Source organism: Ambystoma mexicanum, chromosome 9 (genome assembly GCF_040938575.1).
Source record: "Ambystoma mexicanum isolate Mex_15411 chromosome 9, UKY_AmexF1_1, whole genome shotgun sequence".
Classification (NCBI taxonomy): Eukaryota; Metazoa; Chordata; class Amphibia; order Caudata; family Ambystomatidae; genus Ambystoma; species Ambystoma mexicanum.
The window spans coordinates 799022848-799050621 of NC_090931.1; the positions used below are offsets into that span (position 1 = coordinate 799022848).

The 27774-nt window shown below is 48.4% G+C and overlaps 2 protein-coding genes across 3 annotated transcripts in view; one reads left to right on the top strand and one right to left on the bottom strand.

Moving 5' to 3' along the window:
* The window catches only part of IGF2BP2 (insulin like growth factor 2 mRNA binding protein 2), a 1316273-nt gene that overhangs the window by 1214189 nt on the left and 74310 nt on the right, over positions 1-27774 (top strand). For both annotated transcript variants that reach the window (XM_069615761.1, XM_069615762.1), the window contains one exon: positions 15923-16036. In XM_069615761.1, coding sequence (XP_069471862.1) covers positions 15923-16036 — 114 coding nt within the window. The remainder of the gene's footprint in view (positions 1-15922; positions 16037-27774) is intronic.
* Positions 8545-9028, bottom strand: LOC138489745 (electron transfer flavoprotein regulatory factor 1-like). The gene has a single exon (XM_069617381.1). It carries the CDS (start codon positions 8986-8988, stop codon positions 8725-8727), a length of 264 nt encoding a protein of 87 aa, XP_069473482.1. The 5' UTR covers positions 8989-9028; the 3' UTR covers positions 8545-8724.

Consider the following 27774-nt stretch of genomic DNA (forward strand, 5'->3'; position numbering starts at 1 on the left):
CACACAGTGGAGAGGTCTTCTTGGCGGGAGACCCTCCAGCCTATCAGGTTAGAGTGCGACCTGAGTTGCTGTGGCAACTCTGTCTGAGGGTTCTACTCCCCCTCCCAAACAACAGACCCACCCCAGACTCAGTGGCGCCGAAAGGAGGGCTTCTTGGCAGAAGCCCACCAAAAGGACAAACAAAGGATACCCGACCTGGGTTAGGAAAACGGAGTAAGACTCGAGAAAGAAGTTTTATCAAAGTTCTGGCAAATAAAACTTACCGGAGTAAAGTTAATAATAAAATAAACTGGCGGTATGTTAGAGGCTGTCAGTAAAAGTGGTAGCCTCGAACAATGGGAAAATCCCATAGAGAAATATTTAACCACTGCCACCAGCCAGAAACTTTGTAGAGGGGGACTTTAAGGTACCCTCTCGAAAATGAACATAGGGGAAAAACTATTAACCCCTTCCAGTACTTCCATATTAAGATGCGGTGTACTGGTAAAGTTCATAAAAATCGACTAGTAAAGTCAATGGGGACTTTACATGCCCTGGGAGACAGTAGTCAGCCCCAGGGTATGGAGTCTGTTTGGGGGTCGCTACGACACCCCTGTGCCACTGCACGGAGGGTGCTGTGAGACACATGTGCATAAAGATGGTTCCTATGGGTGAGAGAAAATACCCCATGCGCATTAAACACAAAAATAGCCTAGAACACACATAGCAAAAACGCCTAACAGTGGGAAAAAGAGTCTCAATCTTAGCAGGTAAAAAGAAACAAACCCTTCAAATCCAGCAAAGCTGCTGGGGGACTAAATATAAAAAATGTCCCTTACTCTATAGGTAAGGGAAATTAGCCATGAAATGAGAATCCTCCCTAACAGATGCTCATGGTTTTAAGAATCAGTGTATAACCGTGCCACTTACAAAGGATATCTGCACTTTGTTAAATTAAGGTTTAGTCATGTACAAGATAACTGCATTACAAGCAATGGAATCAATTGCAAATGGTAGATTGACTCGGATGAGCTTAGAGGCTCTCCAGAGTGCTTGTGAAGCCAGGGAATTAGACTTTGTGGTTAACTCTAAGGCTGAGCTGATAGCTGCCCTGGTGGACTACCAGATCGATTGTGAAGCTCTTGAAGGGGGGATGCAACTAATGAGGACTCTACCCCGGGGGTTGTCGCCGAATCTGATTCTGGGAATGCCACCATTCCTGCTGCCTCTGTTCCAAACCCCAGCAGTTCTTTAGAGCTTGTTATTTGAATATCGTAAGTTGGAACTCGATGCTGAGCTTAAGAAAGAGGAGTTGGCACAGCAAGTGGAACTCAAAAATAGGGATCTTGAACTCAAAGACAAGGACACTGAATGTCAGCGAATCCAGCTAGAGAAAGCTTGAGTGGAGACTTCAGCTAAACCAGTTGAGAGTGTTGGGTCCCCAGCAACCAAGTTTATGAACGATTTGGTTGGTGTGTATGCGGAGGGTTCTGATATCATCCAATGGATTGAAGCATTTGAAATGGCTTGTGCAATTCATGATGTTGATAAGAGAGATTGGGCTAAGTGTTTTGTTAAGCAGAGGGCCTCAAACTGGATATGACTGTATTCTGAAACTGAGTGTGGAAGAAAGGGGTCAGTATGAGTGCATGAAGTCTGCTTTAATTGCCAAGTTTGGCAAGACGCCTACCCAATATCTTAGACGGTTCAGGGATTTTAAGAAACGAGACAATGGTCTTGGGTTGACTGGGTGAGTGCTGCGCACATGAACATGATGGGGTTGATTGATGGTTATAAAGTGAAAACGTTTGTTGAATTGTCTCACCTTGTTTTTTGAGCATTTTTCGGAAGCCTGTCCACCAGAGCTGCGTCAGTATGTTGCTGACCAAAACATTTTGGACTCCTTTAAGCTGGCTAGGTTGGCTGACAAGTAGGTCTCCCACCGGTTGTCCCCTAAGGACTCCAGTGGGAAGGACAAAGATGAAGAAAAGGGGGCCTCTCAGAAAGCTGAGGAGTCCCAAAAGCAGTCACAGTCGTAAACCAAAACCTTCCTCTCCAAAGACCCAAAAACCTAGTGGGGATAAGTCTGTTGTGGGTGGGAGTAAGAGTAGTGGTCCGCCTGCTGCAAAGCAGGGTCCCAGCGGCTCCAGTACCGTACCCTGCACTCCTGGCACTTGTTGGGATTGTGGGGCTCTGGACCACCGAAGGGGTGACCCCAAGTGTAAGGGCCAGCCTGACCTACCCCTACTCCGTACCTGTGGTGGAGGCCACTGTCCTCCCCTCCTGTACTGGGATCACATTCGGTGCTCCCGTAGAGATTTCCTTAGGGTCCCTTGGGGCCTGGGACCAGTACGCAGAAGTACTGGCGACTATCCCACAAAATACTCGTAGGTTTTTGAGAAGTGTCCTCCTGAATGGCCAGCCTTCTACTGGTTTTAGAGACACTGGACAGTGGTGGACAGGACCCTGCTCAAGCCAGAGGACTATCTAGGTGCTCCTCTGAGAACCACCAGGTTAGCTGGTGGGCCTCCCAAATTATCGCATGTAGCCTTAGTCAATTTAACGATTGGAGACAAGACAGCAAAACTTCTGGTCCTGGTTCAGGACCACGTGCCTGCGAACATTTTGTTGGGAAACGATTTGGTTGAGTTGGGGATGATCACTGATGGTCTACACGTGGATGCTGTGGCAGTCACCCGATCGCAGGTCACACAGGGTCCGGCTGCAAGCCCGGCAACCTCGCCGATGGGGAAACCCAAGGCGCGAAGGAAACAGAAAAGTAAGAAGGCCACCTCTGTGGAGGAAGCCCCTGCTCTTCCTGCTTTTCTGACAGCACCCATTGCGATCCATGTTCCCGACGGGCTGGGTCCAGTGGTGAATCCCGTCTCAACTCCTGTGGGAGAAGAGCCAGAAGACTTTCCTGTGGGAGAGGCTCTCAACCCGGAGGATCATCCCGACCTTCAATGCTTGTTAGCTGAAGGGGGACCCTCCCGGGCGGACTTCTGTAAGGGACAGAGAGAGTGCCACTCTCTCGAGGGTCTGAGGACACAGGCTCTGTCCCAGGCACAAGAAGTGCCTAGGACATTTCGGATTTATTGGGAGGGTGAGCTCCTTGTTAGTGAGCCCACTAAGCCTGAACCTGGTGCCCTCAAGAGGTTGGTGGTACCCCAGGTTTACAGGCCCTTCCTGCTGCAGTTATTTTATTTATTTATTTGCATTTATAAAGCGCACAAAAGCTGCCCTGAGGCATTGTGGCGCTGTTACAGAAGACTTGAGCTTAAACATAACATAGGATGTAGCAGTCAGTAGTAGTAGTACATTGAACAGTGGTAGGAGACCAGGATGATCCGCTAATGTTATATTTTGCTGTGGTTACAATGCAGGCATAACTAAGCAGGTTGGTTCAAAAAAACATTAGGAGAATAGGAAGGTTTTCAGATTTTTTCGAAAGGTGGTGTATGATTTTTCATTCCTTAGTGAGGTGGGTAGGGCATTCCAATTTTTGGGTGCGAGGTGTTGGAAGCTAGACCCTCCAGCTCTAGTTCTTTTGAACGTGGGAACGTAAATCTGGTTGGCACGGTGTGCTCTGGTAGGTCTGTTCGAGGTGTTGAGGGAGAATCTTTCTGAGAGATAGGGTGGGGCGTCAGATGTAATGCACCTATGTGTGATGGCCATGGCTTTGAAGAGTATACGTTCCTTTACTGGTAGCCAATGGGCGTCTTTCCTTGCTTGCGAAATGTGTTCCCTTTTGGGAATGGTCAGTGCTGCCCGGAGCGCGTTATTTTGCGTGATTTGAAGTTTTTTAGGTTTTTGGTAGAGGTGCCTAGGAAAAGTGCATTACAGTAGTCCAGTTTGGTACCTATTGTGGCCCTGGCGATGGATAGGCAGTTTCTGGTGGAGAGGAAAGGCTTGACTGCGTTGATCATTTTGGTGGTGAGCGCTGAAGCGGAAGCTATGGCGTTGACATGGCGGGACATAGATAGTGAGGCATCTAGGTGAACACCTAGGGTTTTGACAGTCTTGGAGACTGTGATGATGGAGTTATCGATGTTAAAGGATTTATATTGAGGGGGGGAGTTTGTTGAGAGTTTAGCTGGTCCCTACTATGAGGATCTCGGTTTTATCCCCGTTTAAGCAGAGGACGTTTGCCGCCATCCACTTTTGAATGGCTGCGTAGATTTTGTTTAGGGCTGTCACATCTTCTTCATAGGTCCCAGTTAGTGGGAGTAGTACCTGTGTGTCGTACGCGTAGTTAGTGTATGCTATTCGGCGACAGTCGAGGTCATTGAAGAGTGGAAGGGTAAATATGTTGTAGAGTGTCGGGGCGGTGCAGGAGCTCTGGGGGTCACCGCAGTGGATGATAGTGGGGGTAGCCGAGGCAGTGTCTGAGAAGACCTTCATGAGTCTACCATTTAGGAACGAGGTCACCCAAGCGATAGCTTCTGGAGAGAAGTGTGCTTCATTTTTTAAGTGCTTGCCTAAAATATCATGGTTGACAAGGTCAAAGGCGGCGGACAGAACCAGTAGGAGGAGTGGTGCCGGTTTGCCTTTGTCCATGATGTCCCCAAGTTGTATTTTTAGGTCGAGTAGGGCCGACTCTGTCCCGTGACCTGGTCGGAATCCTGACTGTCTTTTACCTAGGATATTGTTGGTTTCAAGATATTCCTGGATTTGCGTGTAGGCAACTTTATGCAGAATCTTGAGCAGGAACGGCACGGTGGTGGTGGCCCTATAGTTGTTAGCAATTTCTGGGTCAAGCGTAGGTTTTTTTTTAGAAGGGGGCGTACCCAAGCTTCTTTTAAACTCTCGGGAACTGTGTTGGCGTTGAAGGAGGCGTTGATGAAGGATTTGAGAAAGGGGGCGAGAGTTTCAGTGCAGTCTTTAATGAGACTGGCAAGACAGGGGTCTCCTTTGCAATTGGAAGGTTTGATCTTGTTCATTATCTCAATGACTTCCTGTTCTGTTACTTCCCAGAATATGAAGGGCTTTATGGGGACCTTTACGAGAGGGGGCACTGGACTGGAGTTGGGCTGGTGGTCAGATGTGGTGGTTAGTTCGAGGTGCTGTGATAGGTTTTTGTGGTGCATCTTGATTTTATCTTGTAGGAGTTCGATTTTGTTCAGTAGGGCAGATTGTATGGAGTTACACCAAGTTTGGTCTTTGACTCTATCTTGTGATTTGGTAGCTGGTGTGGTGAGTTCTTTGAAGATGGCGAAGAGTTCTTTGGATTCGGAAGTTGCGTTGGCAATTCTTTCATTGTAGGAGGCTGACTTGGCTATGATTATGGCTTTCTTATATTGAGAGGTGATTTTTTTGTAGGAGGATAGGGTGGCTGGGGAGGGTAATTTCTGCCAGGTGTTCAGTGCTTTTCTTTTCTGAGAGCGGAGTTCTTTAAGTTCAGAGGAGAGCCAGATGTTTAAAACTTTATTGTGTTGTTTTTCAATAAAATCTTTACAACGACCAAATTTTATAAGATCACATAAAAATTACATAAATCAAACACTATTCATGTTACTCTAGTATAACAATTTCATTTACGTAATAATAAAAACAGAGCAAAAGAAAAGAAATGTTATCACAGAGAACCATTAGGTAGTAGTTGACAGTGAAGCCCAATCACATCATTATCATCATCTCATTATCCGCTTCTCTTTCCAATTTACTTTCGATGGCAATCAAGAAATAATGCAGATCAACAATCAATGATTTCCTTACTCCCCACATACATTGGATCCATAATAATTCAAGGTCATGGTTATTAGATTCATTCAGATATTTTCCCAGAAAAAGTTGCCTCTGCATGGAAAAATAGGAGCAATAAATGACCAGATGTTTCAAGGTCTCAATTGTTGTTACATTACAAAATCTACAACCTTCTACATAAGCTGATACCATCTGATTCCAGTTTTTAATCCTCTCTCTCGTTCTAAAAAGATTAAATCTAAAACGCATGTAGTTCTCTCTAAGCTTTTGACCAGGTGTCTGCATGATATATCCCAGTACTGGTTTTCTGGGATGACGGAATTTTGCATATTCACTATACAATTTATAGGACCCAATTTTGTCGGCTGTATCTGCCCAATCAGATTCGCGTAGTTTTAACTTCACTGTTTGTGGTCGTGTGATTAAGTCCACTGATTTCATTGCAAATCTTTCCATCGCTATTATACATTGTTGTCCTGCAACTTCTATCCATTTAGGATTTCCCAGTTTTAACATTTTACCCAGATCTTCATACAATGAATTTGGTACTGGGTCTAACATCTTTGCATAACTGGCGATTTTGCGCCACAAATAATTTGAGGCTAGAGAGTTTAACCCTAATTCATGAATAATTATCACATTGGGCAATGACATCGGTAATCGCAATACTTGTTTCCATATTTTTCCTTGTACTTTATTAAGAATTTTGCCAATTTCAAGAGTACATAGGTCTAACCCATAAATGAGTATTGGTTCCACTTTAAGAATATAATAATCAATCAGTGGTATCAATGAGAATTGACAAAATTTCTTGTAAATTAGTTTCATTTGAGAAATAAGTGGCAGTGCTTTTGTGTTAATTTCCGACTGCCATTTTGCGATCGAGTCAGCGTTTGTTAAATTATACCCCAAATAAGTCAGGCCCAATGCCCTTGGTATACATAACCCATCAATGTTCCAATTATACCGAATAGTCTTTTTTTTATTTGTAAAAACCATAATGTTTGATTTCTTTGTGTTTATTTTCAAGTTATGATTAGCGCAAAATTCTGCCAAGCATGTCATTTTGTTTTGAAGGCCAAAAGGAGTAGGATCAAATAGTATCAAGTCATCCGCAAATGCCATCCAGTCCAGGCGGAGTAAACCCAATTTTACTGAAAAGGCATTACATCCTGACCATATTGCACCAATTTCTGTTAAATACAGATTAAATAATGTGGCAGCCAAATTACATCCTTGTTTCACGCCAATATATGTTTTAATTGGAGAAGTAAGCGATCCATTTTGATCTATCTTTATCCTATAAGTTGTGTTCGTATGGAGTAGTGCAATCATTGCTATAATTTGTGCTGGTATATTGTGTTCTTTCATTCTTTTCCATAGTATCTGCCTAATCACTGAGTCAAATGCTCCTGATATATCGAGCAGAGCCATGTAAATCGGTCCATGATTTTTTACCCTCGTTAACTTTAGTAAGTGAGCCAGAACAGTCGCATTTAACTGTGTCCCCATCCCTTTCCTGAATCCAGTTTGGAATCGGGATAAGATTTCTTTTTTTGTGATGAATACATTTAGGTCTTTTAGAATAAGAGCAGCAAACACTTTCGCTGTTACATCTATAAGTGCCACCGGTCTAAAATTTGCTGGATCATTTAGTGGGCCTTTTTTGTGAATGGGGATCACAATCGCCGACAACCATGATGTCGGTACTCTCTTAGTTTTCAGCACACACTCTATACTTCTCAGTGTAATAGCCGCCCACAATTTAGGGTCATCTTTTAACACACAGGGTGGAATTCCATCAGGGCCTGCCGCCTTAGATGGCTTTAGGTTCATTATAACCAATTCAATATCTTCTAGTCCCCATGGGCATTTAGTTGGCAAATCTGTCATGTCAACTTCGGTATACATATTTTTAAATTTTGATGGCATCGCATATTTATTACTATATACCTCTGTCCAGGCTTCACCACTGACAGCCGAAGGCAGAGGCGATCCTTTCAACATTGCAGGATCTCTTAACAATGCCCAAATTTCTCTTGTATTTTTTTGGCATAAGTTATATATCATGTTCTGATTAACTTTTTGATATTTTATCATTTTTATTTGTTTTAAGTCATTTTTATAGCTACTCATAATAGCCTTTTTTTCATTATAATATGTACTACCGAAATTACCATTCCCAGATTTTAATAGGTTGCGCAGTTCTCGATTCTTGGTTTTTTTCCTATTGGCAATTTCTGCATTATATAATCCCTTTTGGGTTTTCTTTTTCTGTGTGTTGTTATCTTTTTGCGCTGCCAATCGTTCAATATGATTGTGTATCATAATAGCATTCTTTGATACTAAATTATTAGCCTCCCCTATACTCAAAAACTGTGGATGCGTTTTAACTGTGTCCCTATTCACCAGAAAGTTAAGTTCCCTATATAGTCTCGTATTCCATCGTATTGATAGTGCTTGGCGATCTATTTCCAATAGTGCAAGTGGCACTAGTACATCATATCTTTGAAGAGGACATTCACAGTAACACTCCAATATGCAGTGATCACTAAATTGTGATTGTGTAATTGTGCACAGGGATGTAGTGTTAGCTATTGGTCCAGACATCACAATATAGTCAATTGTGGATTTCTTAGACCCGCGCGACCAAGTAAATAATGGCTCATTGACAGAGTAAGGTATAATATACATGTCCCATTGTTCAAAAAATTTCAACCAGATTTGTCCCCTTTCCACGGAGGGTGTAATATAACCCTGGTTAAATATCATTCGGTCTGCGCTGCTTTTATCAAGGATACAATTAAAGTCACCACCTATGATGATCATCACGCACAGGACTCATTAGATATGTTCAATGTGTTAATGGTACAGCCATTATTCCAAAAGTAAGCCCTTTTCTTGGGAACCAATAAGATTCTTTCAAATCACAAGATTCAATTAAAAAGTATCATCATACAACAAGGGTGTTTAGGAACTTTTGGAACACCTCCATAAAATGTGTCGAGTTAAATGTTTCATACAGATCTCAATTTGTATCAATTATTTTGTTTTGTCATCCTCATAGTAACGTTGCTTCATAGCTCTGTACTTTCTGAGGTAGTATAAAGCTTCAAGTTCCTTAATGACATATTCTCCTCGAGCAATCAGTTCTTTGATCTTTTCAGGATTCTCAACATCTCTGTTCTTCAAGAAAGCCTTCTTCAAGCGGTCCCTGAAGTAGTCTGCTCCTTTGGGATACTCCCTTCCAAGGTGCAAAAGATTTTTATAAAGCTTAATCACTTCTCCTCGCAATGGATTGGCCATTTTCAAAGGGCCTACAAAGCGTCCAATTGCATCCAGTGTTGGATTTCATCTGCAAACTTTCCACAAGAGCCACGACATTGAATGATTCACAGCTGGGAGTGTGTCAAAATGTCAGCGTACTACCAACTTTCTGATATCTCGGTCGCCACATTTCACTGCAACGGACCCAGAGCCAGATGTTTGAGTGTTTCACTGTTTTGGCTTTTTTATTCTGTAATGGGGCGATGGTGTCTATGGCAGTGCTTATGGTGCTCTTATAGATTTCTGCTAACACTGACAGGTCGGAGGACTTAAGGTCGGTTGTGAGTGCGCTGAGGTGTGGTATGATCATATCTTTGGTAAGATTTTTAGCGCTTCTTGCCTGGGCTGGAGGAATAGGGTTAGGCTTTTTGGTCTTAGACGCGGCTGGAATGATGAAGTGAATGATGTGGTGGTCTGACCAAGGGGTCGGGGTGATGGAGCTAATGCCGATGTGGCAGTTGTGGTCTGCTACCCAGTCAAGGATGCAGCCTTTGTTGTGGGTGGGTGAGGTTATCTTTTGGTCAAAGCCTAGTTCTTTTAGGGCTGATACAAGAGATTTGGCTGGCTTATCCTTTTTGTCGTTGTAGCCTAGGTTGAAGTCACCTAAGAGGATGCTTTTGGAAGTGGGTTTTAGGTTGTCTGTTAAGCGATGTAGGAGGTTCTCATGGAACTCCAGTATTGGGCCAGGTGGACGGTAGACGAGTTTGATGGTGGAGTTGGGAGAGAGGGTGATTTTTATAGCGAGGGAATCTGTGGTATCACCCAGGTTGGATGTAATTTGTCTGGCCTCTAAGTGATCTTTCAGGATGAGTGCTACCCCACCTCCTACTGAGGAGAGGTGGTCTTGCCTGATGATGGAGTAGCCCTGTGGGATGGCAAGGTTCAGGGCTGGTCCTGCGGCGCTATGGAGCCAGGTTTCCGTGATGGCTAGGATGTCGAGGTCCAAGTTGATAAGGAGTTTGTGAATTTCAGTGGCATGAGCAGGGACGGATCTAGCATTGATAAGGGCACACTGTAGGGTCTGGGATGGGGGGGGGGGTGGTGTGTAGGACCAGTGATGCGGGGTTGGTGTGCACCAAGACTGTTGTGGGTGCGGAAAGTTTGGCCGTGATGGTGGACGATTCTGTGATTATGGGTGAGTTGGGTGGTGTTTGGTGGGTGATGCTCGGGAATCTGGAGCATAGTCCCAGGAGTTGGTTCCTGATGTTTGTGGGTCTAGTGTATGATGTACTGGTAGGTGGAGGGTGGGTAGCTGTGATGTTATTTTTTAGAGAAGGAGGGTAGAAAGTAAGTGGGGGGAATGTTGGAGGGGAAGGTGGGGGGTTGACTGGAGGGCTGGTTGCTAGTGAGTGGGCAGGTTGCGAGGGAGTGACTCATGGTAAGCAGGGTTGGAGGGCTAAGATAGAGTGGCCGTGAGGTTAGCTGCTGGGCGGCAGACTGGAGGGGTACAACCAGGTGCAAGATTCAAAGTTCAGCACTCAAAGGCAGTGTAGGCAGTTTAGAGCAACAAACACTGGCCGTATAGGCAATCAAAGAGGGTGCAGCTAGGTGCAGAACTTGGAATACAAGAGCTTAAAAATGCAACAAGAACTTAAAAATGCATGAGGCTAATATGGCAGTGCAACATACCTAAATTCGAAAATCACATGTAGGCTCAAACATGCATGAAGCTAATATGGCAGTGCAAATTACCTAAATTCGAAAATCACATGTAAGCTTAAAAATGCATGAAGCTAATATGGCAGTGCAAAGAACCTAGATTCGAAAATCACATGTAGGCTCGGAAATGCATGAAGCTAATATGGCAGTGCAAAGAACCTAAATTCAAAAGTCACATGTAGGCTCTGAAAGCAGAAGGCAAGTTATGCAATGAGGGTTCACCTAGTTTGGATTAGTGCATCCACTGTATAGGCTATCAAAGCAATAGCCGTGGTGTATATGTGGGCAGAATGCTTGTATAAGGGTGGCTAGACAGGCATGTGTCGGGGTTCTGAGCTCGGAGAGTGCCCCAGCTATGGCTCGTGTCAGCAAACGAAGGCCAATGGCAGAGTCAGCAGTGCAGTCATGATGGTCATTGTCCATATATGAGCAGTATCATGTATGCAGAGGAGTTTATGCGATGTGGAGGTGACTCAGGTAAATGGCAATGCACAGAAGTTGTGGTGAGTACAGTACCTTAGCTACACCTTGAGGTGAGGGCTCTGTGGATCCCAGCAGGGGGTCTGGCAGTAGGCAGTCCAGGCAATGAGGTGCCCTTAGCTGGTCATCTTGGGACCAAGAAGACTAAGCAGAGGCTCTCTCCCCTTTTCTACTGGCCATGGATGGGAGTAGAAGTGGAGTCCCACTGCAGGACCTGCCCAACTTGTCAGTGTCTGGCAAGACGGGAGGCAGTCATTGCCCCACTGCAACCATTGCCAGTGGTTGGCACACCGTTTGGAAGGATGGGCATCGACATCGTCGGTCCCCTTGACTCTCCTACATCAGGTGGACATCGGTTCATCCTGGTCTTGGTTGATCATGCCACCAGGTACCTTGAGGCTATACTCTTTCGGACGGTTACGGCCAAGGTGGTTGCCGGGCTCTCCTGGGCATTTTCACCCGTGTTGGATTCCCCAAGGAGGTTGTCTTGGACAGAGGATCCAACTTCATGTCGAGTTCCATAAAAACCATGTGGAAAGAATGCGGAGTAACCTACAAGTTCTCTACCTCTTACCACCCCAGACCAACGGTTTGGTTGAGAGATTTAATAAAACTCTCAAAGGCATGCTAGGCGCTTTGGAAGAGCCCCAAAGGAAGAAGTGGGATCTTCTCCTGCTATGCCTGCTGTTTGCTTACAGAGAGGTACCTCAAGAGGGTGTTGGTTTCAGCCCCTTTGAGTTACTCTTTGGACATCCCGAGAGGGGGCCCCTCGCCTTGATCAGAGAAGGTTTGGAGGCCACCCCTCCAGGTTCCACCAAGCAAGTGGGGGACTATGTGTTAGGCCTCAGACAGAGGATGACACAGATGATGGGTCAGGCAACAGCGAATCTTAAGGCCAGCCAGGATTTGAATAAGTACTGGCGTGACCTTAAAGCATCGCAAGTGGATTGGACTCCGGGACAGGAGGTCCTCGTGATGGAGCCTACCAAGCCTCAGGCTTTGGCCGATAAATGGACTGGACCCTTCAGGATAATCTCCAAGATGGGTGAGGTCAATTATCTGGTTGACATGGGAGCCTCTGGGGTGGCCCCTCAGGTGTTCCATGTTAACAGGCTCAAGCCTTTCCACAGGCGAGCCAAAGTCTCATGCCTCTTGCTAGCTTCAGGGCAAAAAGAGGATGAGAGTGAGCCCCTTCCCGATTTGCTGCATAGCAACCCTCAGGATGGCTCAGTGGAGGGAGTACATCTCTCTCCCGATCTGATAGCAGAGCAGCAGAGGGCCTGCAGGGGTTCGCTCCGGCAGTATGCCTCTCTGTTTTCACTGACGCCAGGCCTTACACCGTGGTGTAAGCATGAGATTGACACTGGTGACTGTGTGCCTGTCAAAAGCAGGTTCTACCGTATGTCAGATACCGTTAAGAACCACATCCAGGCTGAGGTCGCCAGGATGTTGGATCTGGATGTTATTGAACCCTCAACCAGTTGCTGGTCCAGTCCCGTGGTCCTTGTCCCCAAGGCAAGTTCCCAGGCAGGTACCAAGGATTGGAGATTCTGTGTGGACTACCGAGGAGTCAATGCCGTCACCAAAATTGATGCGCACCCATTGCCCCGGGCTGATGAGCTCGCGGACACGATAGGTGCTGCCAAATTTGCGAGCACCTTTGATCTCACCTCAGGCTATTGGCAAATAGCTCTGACGGACCATGCCAAGGAAAAGACTCAGGGGACAGTCACGTATCTTGGTCATGAGGTAGGAGGGGGTCAAATCCAACCTCTCCCCAGTAAAGTACAGGACATAAATGACTGGGAGACTCCCACTACTGAAACCCAGGTGAGAGCCTTTTTGGGCCTCACTGGGTATTATTGCAATTTCATGGCAGACTATGGAACCATAGCTGCACCCCTGACAGCTCTGACTTCGCCCAAACAGCCTAGGAAGGTTAATTGGACTGAAGACTGTCAGAGGGCATTTGATGGCTTGAAAGAAAGTCTGTGTAGGGCACCATTGTTGATTTTTCGAGTACAAAGTGAGTTATCGTGATAGTGTACGTGTCCTTGAATATTAATTATATAAAGACTGTGTTTTAACCGATCCAGTGTGTGGACATTACTTTGTGGGTGCTTGGGGACTACACTGTACTTAAGAACCAGCTCGCATCACCTCCTGAGAAGCTAGGCCTTGATTGCTTGTCCATTGTTACCACAATAGAGAATCTTGGCAGGGCCCCTCTGTGCCTCTCCTCTACCATATAGAGAGCGGAAGTACAGACCCCCCCCCCCTCCCTCCCTCCGGTCTTTACAGCACGCCCTGGTTCGTCGCCCCTTTTCGAGTTTTGAAAAACAAACTTTAATACTCTGCAGCTTCCACTAGATCTCGGCCTATGGACAGCATGTGATCTAAGCAGATACAAGCATCAGAAATACGATTACGGTGCGTAATGTATCCCATATGTTATATATGGTTTTGTGTAACAATAGGTATCCAGTGATAAATTTGCCTTGGAAAAGGTCTCCAGGGGGTGACCTTTCCCCAAATGTGCACCCCCAAGAAATGCAAGCACTTTCCCCAAATACTCTGGGAAGAGAGAATATAATGGTAAATTATTCCCTGTTAGGCAAAGTTTGAATGCAGTGCCCTCTGGGAACACTACAAACAACTATGACTACAGGTATAGGCAACCCAACCTTTGGTATAAGCTTGTACTACATAGTTTTGGTAGTGCGTTGAGCAGTCAGGCTTATCTCAAGAGGGGAAATGTGAGCTGTAGTGGAGTTACACAAAGATTCACAGTTAGACTCCATAACCAAAAAGAAACAGTGTATACAATCACATTAAAATACATGAGAGAGTGGGAAAAAAGGGTCTCACTCTCTCCAGGTAAAAAAAATCTAGTCCTCAAAATCCATCAAATTTGCCGGGGGTGTCTAAGGTGGAGGGAATTAGCACATTTTTGAGAATTCTCCCTAACATACCCGTCCTAGAATATGTGGGGGTAAACGTTTGTATGTGCATGTATAAGTTGCCTACCTGGCAACTTTTTCATTGTGACATTATCACACAGAACCTGATTTTTATGTGCTTAGTGTGTAACTAAAGGCCTTATCAATAATTGCTTGATTTCTTATGTTTGCGCTCTAACTTGAATTGTTAGTATTGTTTTGTGTGGACTCACTGTATCCCTAGACCACTCGCACACTTTTCCTGAGGTAACCGGCCTGATTTACACAAATGTTTTAACATGGGACAGTCGCATTGAAAACGGTTTTGTAAATCCGTCCCTAGGATTTGACTGCTCAGCTACCTTACCTTGATTGGGTTTTGGTGAACCTCTCAGTGCCTTACCTGTTTAACATAAATATAGTGTCCTCCCCAAATCCTTTGGAAATCGATCTGAAAAGTCACCATATACTCCTCCCCACACCCCACCCTACCCCGACAATGACTTTGTCAAGCTAGGCAAAGAAACCTCTCTTCCACTGTCTTGGAAGAAGCATGGGGATGGGTCTATTGTGAATTGTGATCCAGAAGGCAACAGGGAGGACCTTGCCAAACGAACCACTAGAAGTAATGCCACTGATGTACATGGATTGTGTTGGAGTAGATATGCATATTTGTGGTTGTGTATTTGTATTGATCACTATTCCCTAACTGTTTAATCAAAGATGGTGGGTTTGAACATACTGGTGCAGAGATTTCCTATGGCTTTTGCACATTCTGATGATACACGTATGACACTTTGCTTCTTTAACCAGTGCTCATTACGTTGGGGCTGGATCATTTGGGATTTCTTCCTTTCTGGTAATACATGTGTTTTTCACCCCTCAGATGTGTTCACGCTCGTTATTGAAGATTCCCATTGAATTGGCAGAGACACAAAGAAATAGGGCCATGGATTGCTTGAATAATGGAGAGCCATGACAGAACATTTCAGTGTCATATGCATTGAAAAGGACATTACATTAAAGGAAGGGGAGAATGTTTTTAATATATAACAAATAATCAAAAGATGTCAAAACCTTCAATACCATTGTGACAATATGAGGTCAAATAGAAAACACCATGGAGCTCATTTTCTTCAAATTAGTAATTTGGCGGCTGACACCCGTTACTTTTAAACTTTAACCGTAAGCCTGTCCCTGCTGCCAAATTATCGTAATTTGCACTGCAGAGTGCAAATATAAGGGGCAAAAAGTGACGTACAGGCGTGTACGCCTTCTTTTGCCCTTCTTATGTGCACACCACAGTGCAAAGTGTTAAACGCTGGCCAGCGTTCACTTTTGTTTGTGAGCTCTGCTTGTCATAATGAAATGGGTTTCATTTCAAATGTACATGCTCCCGCCATACTCGCATAGCTGGTGCATAAAGCAGGTGGACTCCATAGGAATCTCCAGCATTTGTGCCGGCATGAAAATCCATGCCAGTGCAGATGCTGGTGCATTTGCATGGCAGAGAGGAAGGGCGTGGCGGAAACGCAAGTTGTGTTTCGTCCCTCGTCTCCACCATAGAAATGCTTGAAAATGATCTGTGTTTTAATTGGAACGTGTTAAAGCCTTAATACAGGTTTTTACACCTTTCAATCCCGTTACGACTCTGATGAACATTAGTCCCCAAGGGAACTCTGTAAGAGTATACACACAGGGTAGGAATGAAGATATTTGTTTTTCATTAAATCCACTTGATGTTTTTGTCTTTCCTATTTGAATACTACTAGCCTTTTCCACAACAGAAATGGTGGTGGAGTTGCAGCAACTAATATTTTCTTTTCTTTTAATAGGTGAATGAGTTGCAGAATTTAACAAGTGCAGAAGTCATAGTACCACGTGATCAGATCCCGGATGAAAACGAAGAAGTCATTGTAAAAATATTAGGACATTTTTTTGCCAGTCAGGTAAGTGATAATGATTTCTGAAAGAGTCCAACTTGTTAAGCTTTGACCACAGAAGAAGCCTATTTAACTCCTGTTCTGGATTGCACAATGAGGAATGTAATGCTCGATTTTAAGATTTTAATGTGTTTTCTGGAGCTTGTGAATCTATTTAAAGTCGCATGCTAAGCATGCTGTGCGATCTTGTGCTTAGTTAAGAGTTTTGCATGCTTATTTCAAAAGTAAAATTAGGAGTCAACAGAGGTTTTTCTTTTACACAATTTCTAAACTAGGTTTACAGGTACTTTTGCGTTACGGACATCTAGGATCAAGAAGGATGCAAATGGCAGGGGCTCAAAGTTGAAATCGTTTATTAGGGACTGTGTATTGGGGTGGGCCAAAATAAATATACATTGGATCTTACCAAAGAAACCACAAAACACAGGGTGGCAACCTTCCAAAAACATCTCTTGCACAGTCTTTTCTACTTTAACAGTTAGTGGTTAGGCTTTTGTGCCTCTGCCTTCACGCTTCCAAAACCCCAGAGGAGTTGCCTCACTCCCTTCTGATGATACAAGCTCCAGGGTGGCTCACACACTTCTTCAGGTTCTTGGAACCTAGTTATGTGCTTTTTTGGGGTCCCATACCTCAAGACAAAACCTGTCGCTGATGCTCTGCAGGACTCTAGTTTTTCTTTAATAGATGACATAGGTGTCAGTCAGAAGAGAGACAACCTAGCCCTACCAACCTTACTTCCTGTGTTTCTTTCCCAGCTCCTCTCTAACTACTGCTAGGCTCCCTGACCTCCACTGGAACTTCCTCTCACTCTTCTAGACCTGCCTGCTGCCTGACCTGGCTCTCTAAAACCACCTACTTCTGGCTGACCTGATTCCAGGCCTCCTGCATGCTGATCAATTTGAAAAAGTCCCAAACGTTTTAATCTGCTGCTTTCTCTTTCCTCCTCCACCACTTGTCTACACATGGCCCTTTCTCCTCACTTTCCCTTAGCCCATCTGTAGACAACTCGCTACAACCAATCTCCTCTCTATATACCAGCTCTTCTTGTTCCCCCAAGTCCGCTCTGACTTGTCATTTGTGAACACTGCTCTCTTTATCCTGTACTGGCTCTTCACTATGACTGTGACTGCCTCTTTCCTCTACCGTCGCCTCTCTCCCCCTTGACAGTGCCTTTCTCAGTACCATCTCATTGCAACCTTGTGGCATTGTTCTTCCCACTACCATCTCAACTATCCCACCTTGCTTTGGTCTGCTTGAAGCCGCCTCCTCTGTCATCACGCTCCGATACTCTTCTTACAAACCACCTCCCCTCTACTACCTTTCTCCAGCATGGGGTCTGGCATGGATTCACATGCTCATGAATATTCCCCGTCGTCAGGCTGGGAATCCTCGGTAAAGAAAAAACCAGTATCAGTTTCGTTTCTGATCTGTCTTTCGTAGTAATAACCAATCACTGGTCTCTGCGTCATACTGACCACAGCCAATGACTGCCCTCTACCTAAGCACCGCCTCTGGCAGCCATCTTCAGATTTTTACCGCACGTTCATGTGTTGGGATCCTCGTGCTATTGCTCTCGAGCGTTAGTGCTATTTTTCGCGCTTTTTCACAAAAAACTTCGATTCTTTCGGTCAAAAGAGCCTCAAGCTCCACCGATCCTACATCCGATCAACGGGGACCCGTGTCGGATTCATCTGTGCCCCTCAAGGGTGAAGATTTCGTCGAGCTACGCTTCGGAGGACTCCAGAAGCTTCTCAGGCCCAGTCTCGGAGATGGCCCAGGAGAAGGGAAGCTCGACGCCCGGAAAGCTGTTCAGGGTCTGCCCTGGATGCCAGCTGCAGAACGTCTTCAAGGAGGACGAACACTCTTTCTGCCTTTACTGCCTTCATGAGGACAAGACGCACGTGGAGAAGGACTGTGCGTTTTGCGGCAACATGTCGGAACGGACCATGAAGGACCGCCATCAACGTCTCGCCAACTGGCTGGAGGGTAAGAGCCCGTCTGGCGAGAAGAAGAAGAAATCCGAGCGGTCTTCTAATACCTTTGAGGGCGCCCCGGCGACGGGGGCCCAACATAAGGCCAAGCACCGCGAGTCCGCTGGCACCGGGAGCGCCGAACGGTCGGGCTCTACGGGCGGCAGGCAGGGCGCACCCTCCCCGGCACCATCAACCACGAGCCAACGCTCTGGGTCGGGTAAGAGGAAGGCCGAGCACCCGGCGAAGCTCCTGGAGAGGCCCCGGTCGAGCTCTAAGGCAGAGGAGGAGCGTGGCAGTGCCCCCTCCCTCAAGGATAAGGCGGTGAGCGCACCTAAGGTGGTGAAGGCCTTGATCCATCCGACCAAGCCCTCTATCGAAACGGTCGCGGCGGCCCTGGCTCAGCCTGTGGTGGCTACACCAGTGGTGGCGACCTCAGGGCCCAGAATCTCCCTGCCTCCGCGGAGGGAGTCTTCCTTTGTGCCCATCGATAGGACCCCCGTGAAACCCTCCGCGGGGAAGAAGAAGGGGGGGCAGGGCGTCGTCGTAGATTCGGCCTCAACCTCAGAAGAGGAGCTGATCGAGGTCTTAAGCCACGGCCTAGGCGTGGAAGAAGGCCAGCCCGTCGGAATGGACCCCGACGCAGGTGACGACGACGACATCGTCGAGGATACCGACGGGGCCCCTGCTCGCCCGTCGGATTCCCCTCTGCCAGCGCCGCAAGACAACTCGGCGGCCATTTTGTTGGCCATACAGTCCTTATGCTCCGAGATAAGGACGAGGCTACCGTTACCGACAGAGGAACCTCTCCCGTCGGGGGATCCAGAACCGGGACCTTCTGGTGTTCCCCCCACCAAGAAAAGAAGGATCCATCCACCACCTCCTTTTCAACCGTCGCGCCCCGTCCAGCCCTCCTCCCCGTCCACCCGAGGGGATGATACGGGGACTGACACGGCAGCGACGGGTACGGACGACGAGGCATACGACGAGGATTTTCCGTCGTCGCCTCCCACCAGGGCTTGTCCGCCCGACGAGATCGGATCTTTCCACTCCATGATCTCCAGGGCTTCTGAGCTTTTCCAACTCTGCCCTGAGGAGAAGAAAAAGGAAGGCTTCCTTTATCAGCGGCGCGAGGCCAAGAGGAAGACGGTCCTCGCAGTGCCTCTGTTGGACGACATTTGGGATGAGGGCCTTTCCCTCCTCAAGAACCCTTCCACGACGCCAGCTAGAAGAGACCGGTACGAGAAAAAGTACCGGGTCCCGGACACGGCCCCCCTATGCCTCCGGGCGCAGCCTACCCCGGACTCCGTCGTCTCCGCGGCAGCCAGGAAGAAAGCGGGGGGGGGGGGTGCGGCCTCCACATCAACTTCCCCGCCGGACGGCGAGGGAAATAAATTGGATGCTATGGGACGTAGAGTCATCTCGTCGGCAGCGACGACGATTAAAGCGGCCAACGCCTTGGCTATCGTGGCCCGCTACGACAGGGAGCTCTGGTACAAGATAGCTCCCCTGCTGGATTTTCTGCCGGACGACAAGAGGGCGGAGGCCCTTGAGATCCTGCAGGAAGGTGAGGTGGCGTCGGACCACGCCATCACCGTGGCGACGGACATCGCCGACACTGGGTTCCGCCAGCTGGGCAACGGCGTTTGCCTTCGACGTCGTGGATGGCTCAAAGCTACAGACTTTCGGCAGGACGTCCAGACCAGAGTCCTGGACATGCCCTTCGACGGGAACAACCTGTTTGGGAAGACAGTGGACGATTCCCTTCAGGCCATCAAGGCGGATACTGAGACGGCCAGGGCCCTTGGAGTCCTGCAGCAACGACGAACGCCCTTTCGGAGCGGCGGAGGCAAGGGCGCCTCCAAAGGTTCCGGCGGCGGTTTCGCTTCCTACCGTCAAGCGGCCCGCTCGTCGTCGCAAGAGGCCTACAGAGGACGAGGCAAGTCTAGCGGACCCCGCCGTCGTCGCCAAGGAGGTCAAGGCGGCAAGGCCGCGTCCAAGCAGGATTGAACCGGCCGTGGGGTCGGGCCCCCACCGAAGCACCCCGGTGGGAGGCCGGCTGGCGGGCTTCGTCAGCGTGTGGGAGTCCATCTCCACCGACCGTTGGGTGCTGGACGCCCTGGCCCGGGGCCACGCGCTCGAGTTTCAAAGAAGGTGCCCGCGCGTCCCCCCCGTGGCCAGGAAAGAACTTCACGTCCCTCAACTTCTCCTGGAGGTAAAGGCGATGCTCAGAAAGGGCGCCATCGAACTCGTCCCAAAGAGGCTTCGGGGCTCCGGAGTCTACTCGCGATACTTCCTCGTGAAGAAGAAGACGGGAGGATGGCGCCCCATCCTAGACCTGCGACGTCTGAACAAGTTCATCAAGGCGCAGAAGTTCCGGATGGTCACCCTCCAGCACGTCCTGGGTCAGCTGGAGGAAGGAGACTTCCTATCGTCGTTGGATTTGGAGGATGCCTACTTCCACATTCCCATCCTAAAGGGGCACCGATAATTCCTCAGATTCGTGGTCCAAGGGCGTCATTACCAGTTCAAAGCCCTCCCCTTCGGACTACGGTCGGCACCCAGGGTATTCACCAAGTGCCTCGCACCGGTGGCGGCGCAGCTGCGCCGCGAGGGGATTCACGTCTACCCCTACCTGGACGACTGGCTCATCCGCGCCAAGACGAGGGAGCTCGCCGTGGTCCACACGGCAAGGACCGTCCAACTCCTCACGGACCTGGGATTCTCCGTGAACTACGCCAAATCCCACCTGGTGCCCGCGCAAGTCGCACTGTTTCTGGGAGCGAGGCTCGACACAGTGTCCCTTCTGGCCTCCCCGTCGGAGGAGAGGACCAGGACCATCTTGGGCAAGGTGCAACGGATGTTGGTGGCCGACGCGGCCAAGGTGAGGTCCATCAAGTCCCTCCTCGGGATGATGTCTTCCTGCATCTACCTCATTCCCATGTGCAGGCTCCGGATGCGCCCGTTGCAAGAATTCCTGGATGCGCGCTGGATCCAGACGACGGGCAGCTTCGAGGAAAGGATCAAGCTCGACGAGAGTTTCCGACGAGCGATACGGTGGTGGGGCACCCGCGCGCATCTGACGGCGGGCATGGACTTCCAGACCCCAGCCCACCAGGAGACTGTGACCACGGATGCCTCCCTGGAAGGGTGGGGAGCGCACACCGAAAATCTGCACGCAAGGGGACTCTGGCTCCCGACGGAGAAGTCCCTGCATATCAACGTCCTGGAGCTCCGTGCAGTGTTTTGGGCCCTCAGGTCCTTCCTTCCGTCCCTCAAGGGCAAGGTGGTGAGGATCTTCACCGACAACACCACCACCATGTTTTACATCAGGAAACAGGGCGGAACCAGGTCCCCAGCGCTGTCCAAGGAGGCGCAGGACCTGTGGCATTGGGCCGTCGCCCAAGGGATTTTTCTGGTACCGTTTCATCTGGCAGGGATAAAAAACACCATCGCCGACTCACTCAGCAGGGAGCTGCGCTCGTGCCACGAGTGGGAACTACGGCAGGATCTGGTGGATCGCCTCTTCCGACGGTGGGGCACACCCCAGATCGACCTGTTCGCGACGGCAACGAACTCCAAGTGCCGGAGGTTCGCCAGCAGGTTTCCCCAGACGAGGAGCATGGGCGATGCTTTCTCGTTCCCCTGGGAGGGCCTGTTCCTCTACGCGTTCCCTCCCTTGCCTCTGCTAATCCGGCTCGTCAACCAGCTCAAGAGGTCACGGTGCAGGATGATCCTCGTCGCACCTGCGTGGCCGAGGCAGATATGGTTCCCGGACCTTCTGGACTTGTCAGCGTCTCCGCCGATCAAGCTGCCGGCGGACGCGGATCTACTCTCCAGGGAAGGAGGCGCCATCCTCCACCACGACCCGAAGTCGCTGAACTTGCAGGCCTGGCTCCTGCAGCGCTAGAGTTTGGAGGATACGACATACCGGCCGATTGCAGAGAGGTTCTTGCAAAGGCCAGGGCGTCCTCGACTCTTAAATGCTACGGACACAAATGGAAGAGGTTCTCTGTCTGGTGCCACGCACAGAAGATTAACCCTCTGCGGATTACGGCTCCCCAAGTACTGCCGTACCTGCTGACGCTGGCCAAAGCTGGTCTGGCACACGCGTCCATCAAGATTCATCTTGCTGCGATCTCCCGATACACCAGAACCACGGGGCGGACGTCCTTGTGGTCTCATCGTCTGGTGAAAGAGTTCATGAAGGGACTGTTCAGATCGTTCCCGCCGGTGAAGGCTCCGGCCCCGGCGTGGGAGCTCAACGTGGTGCTGACCAAGCTCATGGGACCTCCGTTCGAGCCTCTGCACTCGGCCCCGTTGAAGTTTCTATCGTGGAAAACAGCTTTTCTTGTGGCCATCACCTCCGCACGACGAGTGGGAGAGATCCAGGCCCTTTCCTGCAAGGCCCCGTACTTGACTTTCCACGACATGAGGGTAGTGCTCAGGACGCACCCCTCCTTCATGCCCAAGGTGCCGTCGGACTTCCATCTCAACGAACCCTTGGTGTTGCCTGTGTTCTTCCCGTCGCCTTCGTCGCCGGCTGAGAGGACTTTGCACTCGCTGGATGTGGCTAGAGCGCTGAAGTTCTACGTAGACCGCACGAAGTGTTTTCGGAAGACGTCACAACTCTTTGTGAACTTTGGACCTGTCAATCAGGGGAAGGCTCTCTCGAAGGCTTCCATTTCCAGATGGCTCTCCGGCTGTATCATGTACTGTCATCGGTTGGCAAACCGACCGCTGCCTGGCCGTCCGAGAGCCCATTCCACCAGAGCGATCGCAGCTACCACGGCGTTCCTATCTGGTGTGCCCCTGCTGGACATATGCAGGGCTGCTACGTGGAGGTCGACGCACACCTTCACGAAATTCTACTGCGTCGACCGGGATTCCAGGGAGGAGTCCAGGGTCGGCCAAGCAGTGCTGCGCAACCTGTTCGCCTGAGGTGAGCCTGGTGAGGAGGTAAGATGCTTAATGTTGAGTTTATGTGATGCTTAATGTTGAGCCTTTGCCACCTCCCGTGGTTGTGCATGTGTGTACTGCTATGTATTCTTTATTCATGAGCATGTGAATCCATGCCAGACCCCATGCTGGAGAAGGAACAAGTTACTTACCTGTAACTGTTGTTCTCCAGCATGGGTCTGGCATGGATTCACATGCGAACCCTCCCGCCTACCCCTCTGCGGCTCTTCACTTGGTCATACTGCCACTTCACGTGCTTCCAAATCTGAAGATGGCTGCCAGAGGCGGTGCTTAGGTAGAGGGCAGTCATTGGCTGTGGTCAGTATGACGCAGAGACCAGTGATTGGTTATTACTACGAAAGACAGATCAGAAACGAAACTGATACTGGTTTTTTCTTTACCGAGGATTCCCAGCCTGACGACGGGGAATATTCATGAGCATGTGAATCCATGCCAGACCCATGCTGGAGAACAACAGTTACAGGTAAGTAACTTGTTCCTTGGTTGTCATCGCCACCAGCCCCTCTATCGCTCTGGGTCGTTCCTTCGCCCTCCTGATTATCTACGGATCTCACCATCCCATTCCATTCCAGTCTGGTCTCACCTCAACCACCTTATTCTCATGCCCTACTCCCTTCTTCCCTCCTGTTACTACCACTACCTTCTCTCCACCTGCTCTTACCACCTTCTTTGGGAGGACAGGCGAGTGGATCACTTGGAACGCAAACAAATTTGCAGCACTCTCAGGTCATGGAAGCCTGATGGCCCAGATTTCTGGAAACGTAAATCATGGGAGTGAATCTGGCGGCGCTTCAGTGACTGACCCCTGCCAAGTGCAGACAACCCTAGAAGATTGAACAGGAATCCACCCTCTTCTGTCCCCAATCCCAACTTTCACCAGCTTCAGCTGGTGCTACCACACAGCATAGAGTTTCATTGTGGAAGGTTCCAGTAGTCATTGCCTTTATGGAAGGGATGAAGTGGAAATAACCCCTGGTGGTCAATCCCGACCCAGTTTGGAATTTAAAACTATGCAGAAAGATGGGACGATCTTTTGAACCCTATCAATGAATGCTTACTCTAGCATCACTTACAAAATGGCTTTTCTAGTGGCCATAACTTCAATAAGAGGTTGATGTGCTCCAGGAACTGTCAATAGTTGAACCCTTTGTATTAATAAAAATAGATGAGGTAGTGTTCCAAACACACCCACGTTTTTCACCAATACATTTGCAGTTCCATATAAACCAGTCTTTAGAATTAGTTGCTTTTTCCAGTCGCCACAAAGACAAAACAACCATAGACACCGTCTTGGTTCATAAACAATTGATAAAAACCATCCAGTAGTCTGTGTCATTCATTAAGGGACAGAAAATGTATTGAATGGTAGATTTTATGTTGCATCCAAGAATGATATAAACTATTACGCAAAGGGCACATTCATCCAGGGGAACAGGAACAACACTTGCCTTCTTATCTAGCATGACTCTAGACACGATATGCAGGGGAGCAACATTCTGTATATATAGTGCCACAAAATGACTTCTTGGACACTCAGTCCAAAGTGGACATATGGGCCAAGCAGTACCAAAGCACGTATCTTCCACTGTTTCATCTGTACACATACTGCCTATGTAATATAATGTAAACTAATCTATGAACAGCATGTACATCTAAATATATTCACAAGCCCTAGGAGACAAAAGTTACTTAATCAGTAATAGTCTTTCTGAAGCTACCCACTGCGGATGCACAGTGGAAAACAAATTCATAAATGGTGGTCAGTAGTTTTAGTGCTGGAATAGTGTAACAGGAGCGCCCCACTGTTGATGGCTACTTTTACTTTTTCAGTAAACCTGTAATTCTCCAAACCAACCAGTACATGGCGGAATATGCATAGCATGGTATGGAACCAATACAAGCTTTAGAAAGTCTATTACTGTGTAAGTAATATCAGTATATATCTATTTCTGGAGCTTGTGGATCTGCTTAGATAACATGCTCTGCATAATCTGACATCTAGTGGTAGTTGCCGAGTATTACAAGATTTGTTTTCGAAACTCAGAAACGGACATCCACTGGGCGTGTTAGTAATACTATCCCCGGTGTGACGTGTGCTGTTCACACGTCGAGGTCCCTCAGATTGTTTCTTTCCACCATCGTAGTCGGTGGCAGATGCAGTGTTCTTTTCCAGGCTGATGCCTTTAATTATTTGAAAGTTTACTAGTAGACTCTTCTTTCTTTCCTTATTGTTCGCTTTTGCTGCACGGCCAACAGCACGCTTGATGCCTTTCGACGGACAACCTCAACTACTTGACTGATCGACTACCAGATGCAGCCAACACGGGCCTCTTCAGGCTTTGTACTTAACAGTAGGGACAGAGGGGGGAGGTTCTTCATACTGACCTCTTTTGAGAATGCATGTTCGGCCATCCTCTTTCACTTTTTCTCACCTATCTGCCCTTGTGATAAATAATGGGCAAACCTCCCTTTAAATTTTGCCCTACCTGTCCCCGGAAATTCCCATGGAAGGACACACACTGAGTGTGCAATTACTGTCTTCCGAGGGATCCCCCTGAAAAAAATTGCAAATCTTCCAAACTTGTTTGATCTAAAACTCTGAAGGATCGATGCACCAAACTCTGGGATGCTCACGCAATGCAGGCCGAGGCCTCCATCAACGTAACAGAAGACTGCAGCAAGGGTATTATAGGGGTCCTTAGTGACCCCGAAGGCAAGCGGGGTTCGTCGGGTCCCCGACTCCAATAAGAAAGCCAGTGGTTCTGTGATGGAGAAGACACCCGGCAGCCAGAGCACACATAAACCCAAGAACACTAAACACATATCCCATGGCCGACTTTCGACGATACTGTCGAGCGTCGAAGCCCACGCGGTGTGCACAGAAAAAGCCTCCAGTTCTTCCATGTCCGCTGGGCCATCACGTACGCTTTCACCTCATGACAGGCCTCCAAAACTGGACCCCAAGGTTGGTTCAGACACCGCACACAAAGAGGCCCTCCTTTCCCGTACGGCGAAAGGCGCATCAGCGTCCCCCAAGCAAACGTCAAAAATGCAGTAGTTCATCAAAAAACATATCAGTGCTTCCCTGCTTAAAGTAAGGTCACTGAAAAAAGTCAAAGATTTTGACACCTTTGTCCTCCAATAGCGCACATGCTGTACATCTCTGCCCCTCCCCCTAAAGACTCTCTCAGGGGCTATGCACCACAAAAACCAGACTCCCTTCCAGGCCACCCCTATCATGTCAGGCTTCCCACCTTCATGTGATTGGACTCCTGAATAGTTTCATACAATTTTAAGGAGGATGTCAAGTTTTGTGGACTTTATGGACAAACACCCAGATCAACTAACATCCCTTAGAGATGCCTCACAGTCAGAGGCCTCAGCACACCAGCCCCCTGCCAAAAAACCTCGTCTTGAGCCACAGTTTAGCACCTCTGCTCTAGGCACCCGGCCTCAACCTACCAAGACCCCTCTCAGGACATGTACTATGACGATCCATCAGGGTCAGAAGTCCTAGGGTCTCAAGGGGGCCTTTATAGTCAGGACCAATTCGATGACGACGATATCTACGTAATCCACTCGCCAGACCACCAGGACGAGCTGGTAGCAGATTCTCCCACTGATAACGAACTACAATACAACGAACTGCTACTACAGGCTGCACAACACTTTAACATCGACACTCAAGAAGCACAAGTCGACAAAGACTTTGTGGAAGACAAAAGGTCTGCCGCCCAATTTATTCTTCTCATGCAGTCTGTACAAAGACGCATTCCAGCACTCCCTACTTGCACTTAGTATCACGGGGCGGTTAACCCCAGAACAGACAAACTATTCAGGCCAGCGCCCATTGACCCTCTGTATATTAGGGGTCAGCTTAAACCCGATTCACTAGTAGTCACCACTACCAGAAAGAGGGCAGGCACTCCTCTGGTGTCGGCAGAGTCCCCGCCAGAAAAGTTGCCTCATCTGCGGCATACCAAGCCAGGATCTCCAACACCACTACGTTTCCAGCTAGTTACGGCTGCTACAAATGGGATGACCTGGAACGCCAAGTCGAAGCTGTCCCGGAATCCCTAAATTCTCAATGGTTAAATACTATTGCAGAGGGCAAGCAGGTATCAAACTGCATCCTCAAAAATAATCTTGATGCAGCAGACAATGCAGGACACACTATCGCAGAGGGCAACCTCCTCAAGCACCACGCCTGGCTCAGGGTTTAAGTCAAAAACTCAGGCCACCCTCCTAAACATGCCAGTGGAGCTGAATGTAATTTTTCGGGAAGGCCGTAAAAGAAGCCCTTAAGAGTGCTAAGGAGGAATATGACACTCTCAAATCCCTTGGCCAGTTAACAAACCAGCCCAATCTGCAATAGGGCTCCTCAAACTCTGGAAGGTTTCGGGGTCAGGGTGCTCAACGTTCCTCTGGCTATACTTTGGACGGACAGTCTTCATCTTGGGACCCATCACAAGGACAAACTTCCTCTTCCAGTTTTTAAAGAGAAAATAAATGGGCCAGAGGAAGAGGCAGAACCTCACCTGGGAGAGGCTCCACCCCTCCCAAACAATGACGCACCGCTACAGGTGCCCTCCCATGCCACTCCACTAGTAGGCCGAATTTCACACGTCACCCACGCATCAGGATAGTGTCGGACGAGAGAGTGTTGTTGTTGCGCTCACCTGGCTCCCACAGAGGCGTCGATCTGGACTGGACTGCTGCGATCTCCACCAATGTGATGCGTAGGGCCAAGATGACGGACTGGACTGGCCCACCTAGCTTCGTTTGCTTGGCCCG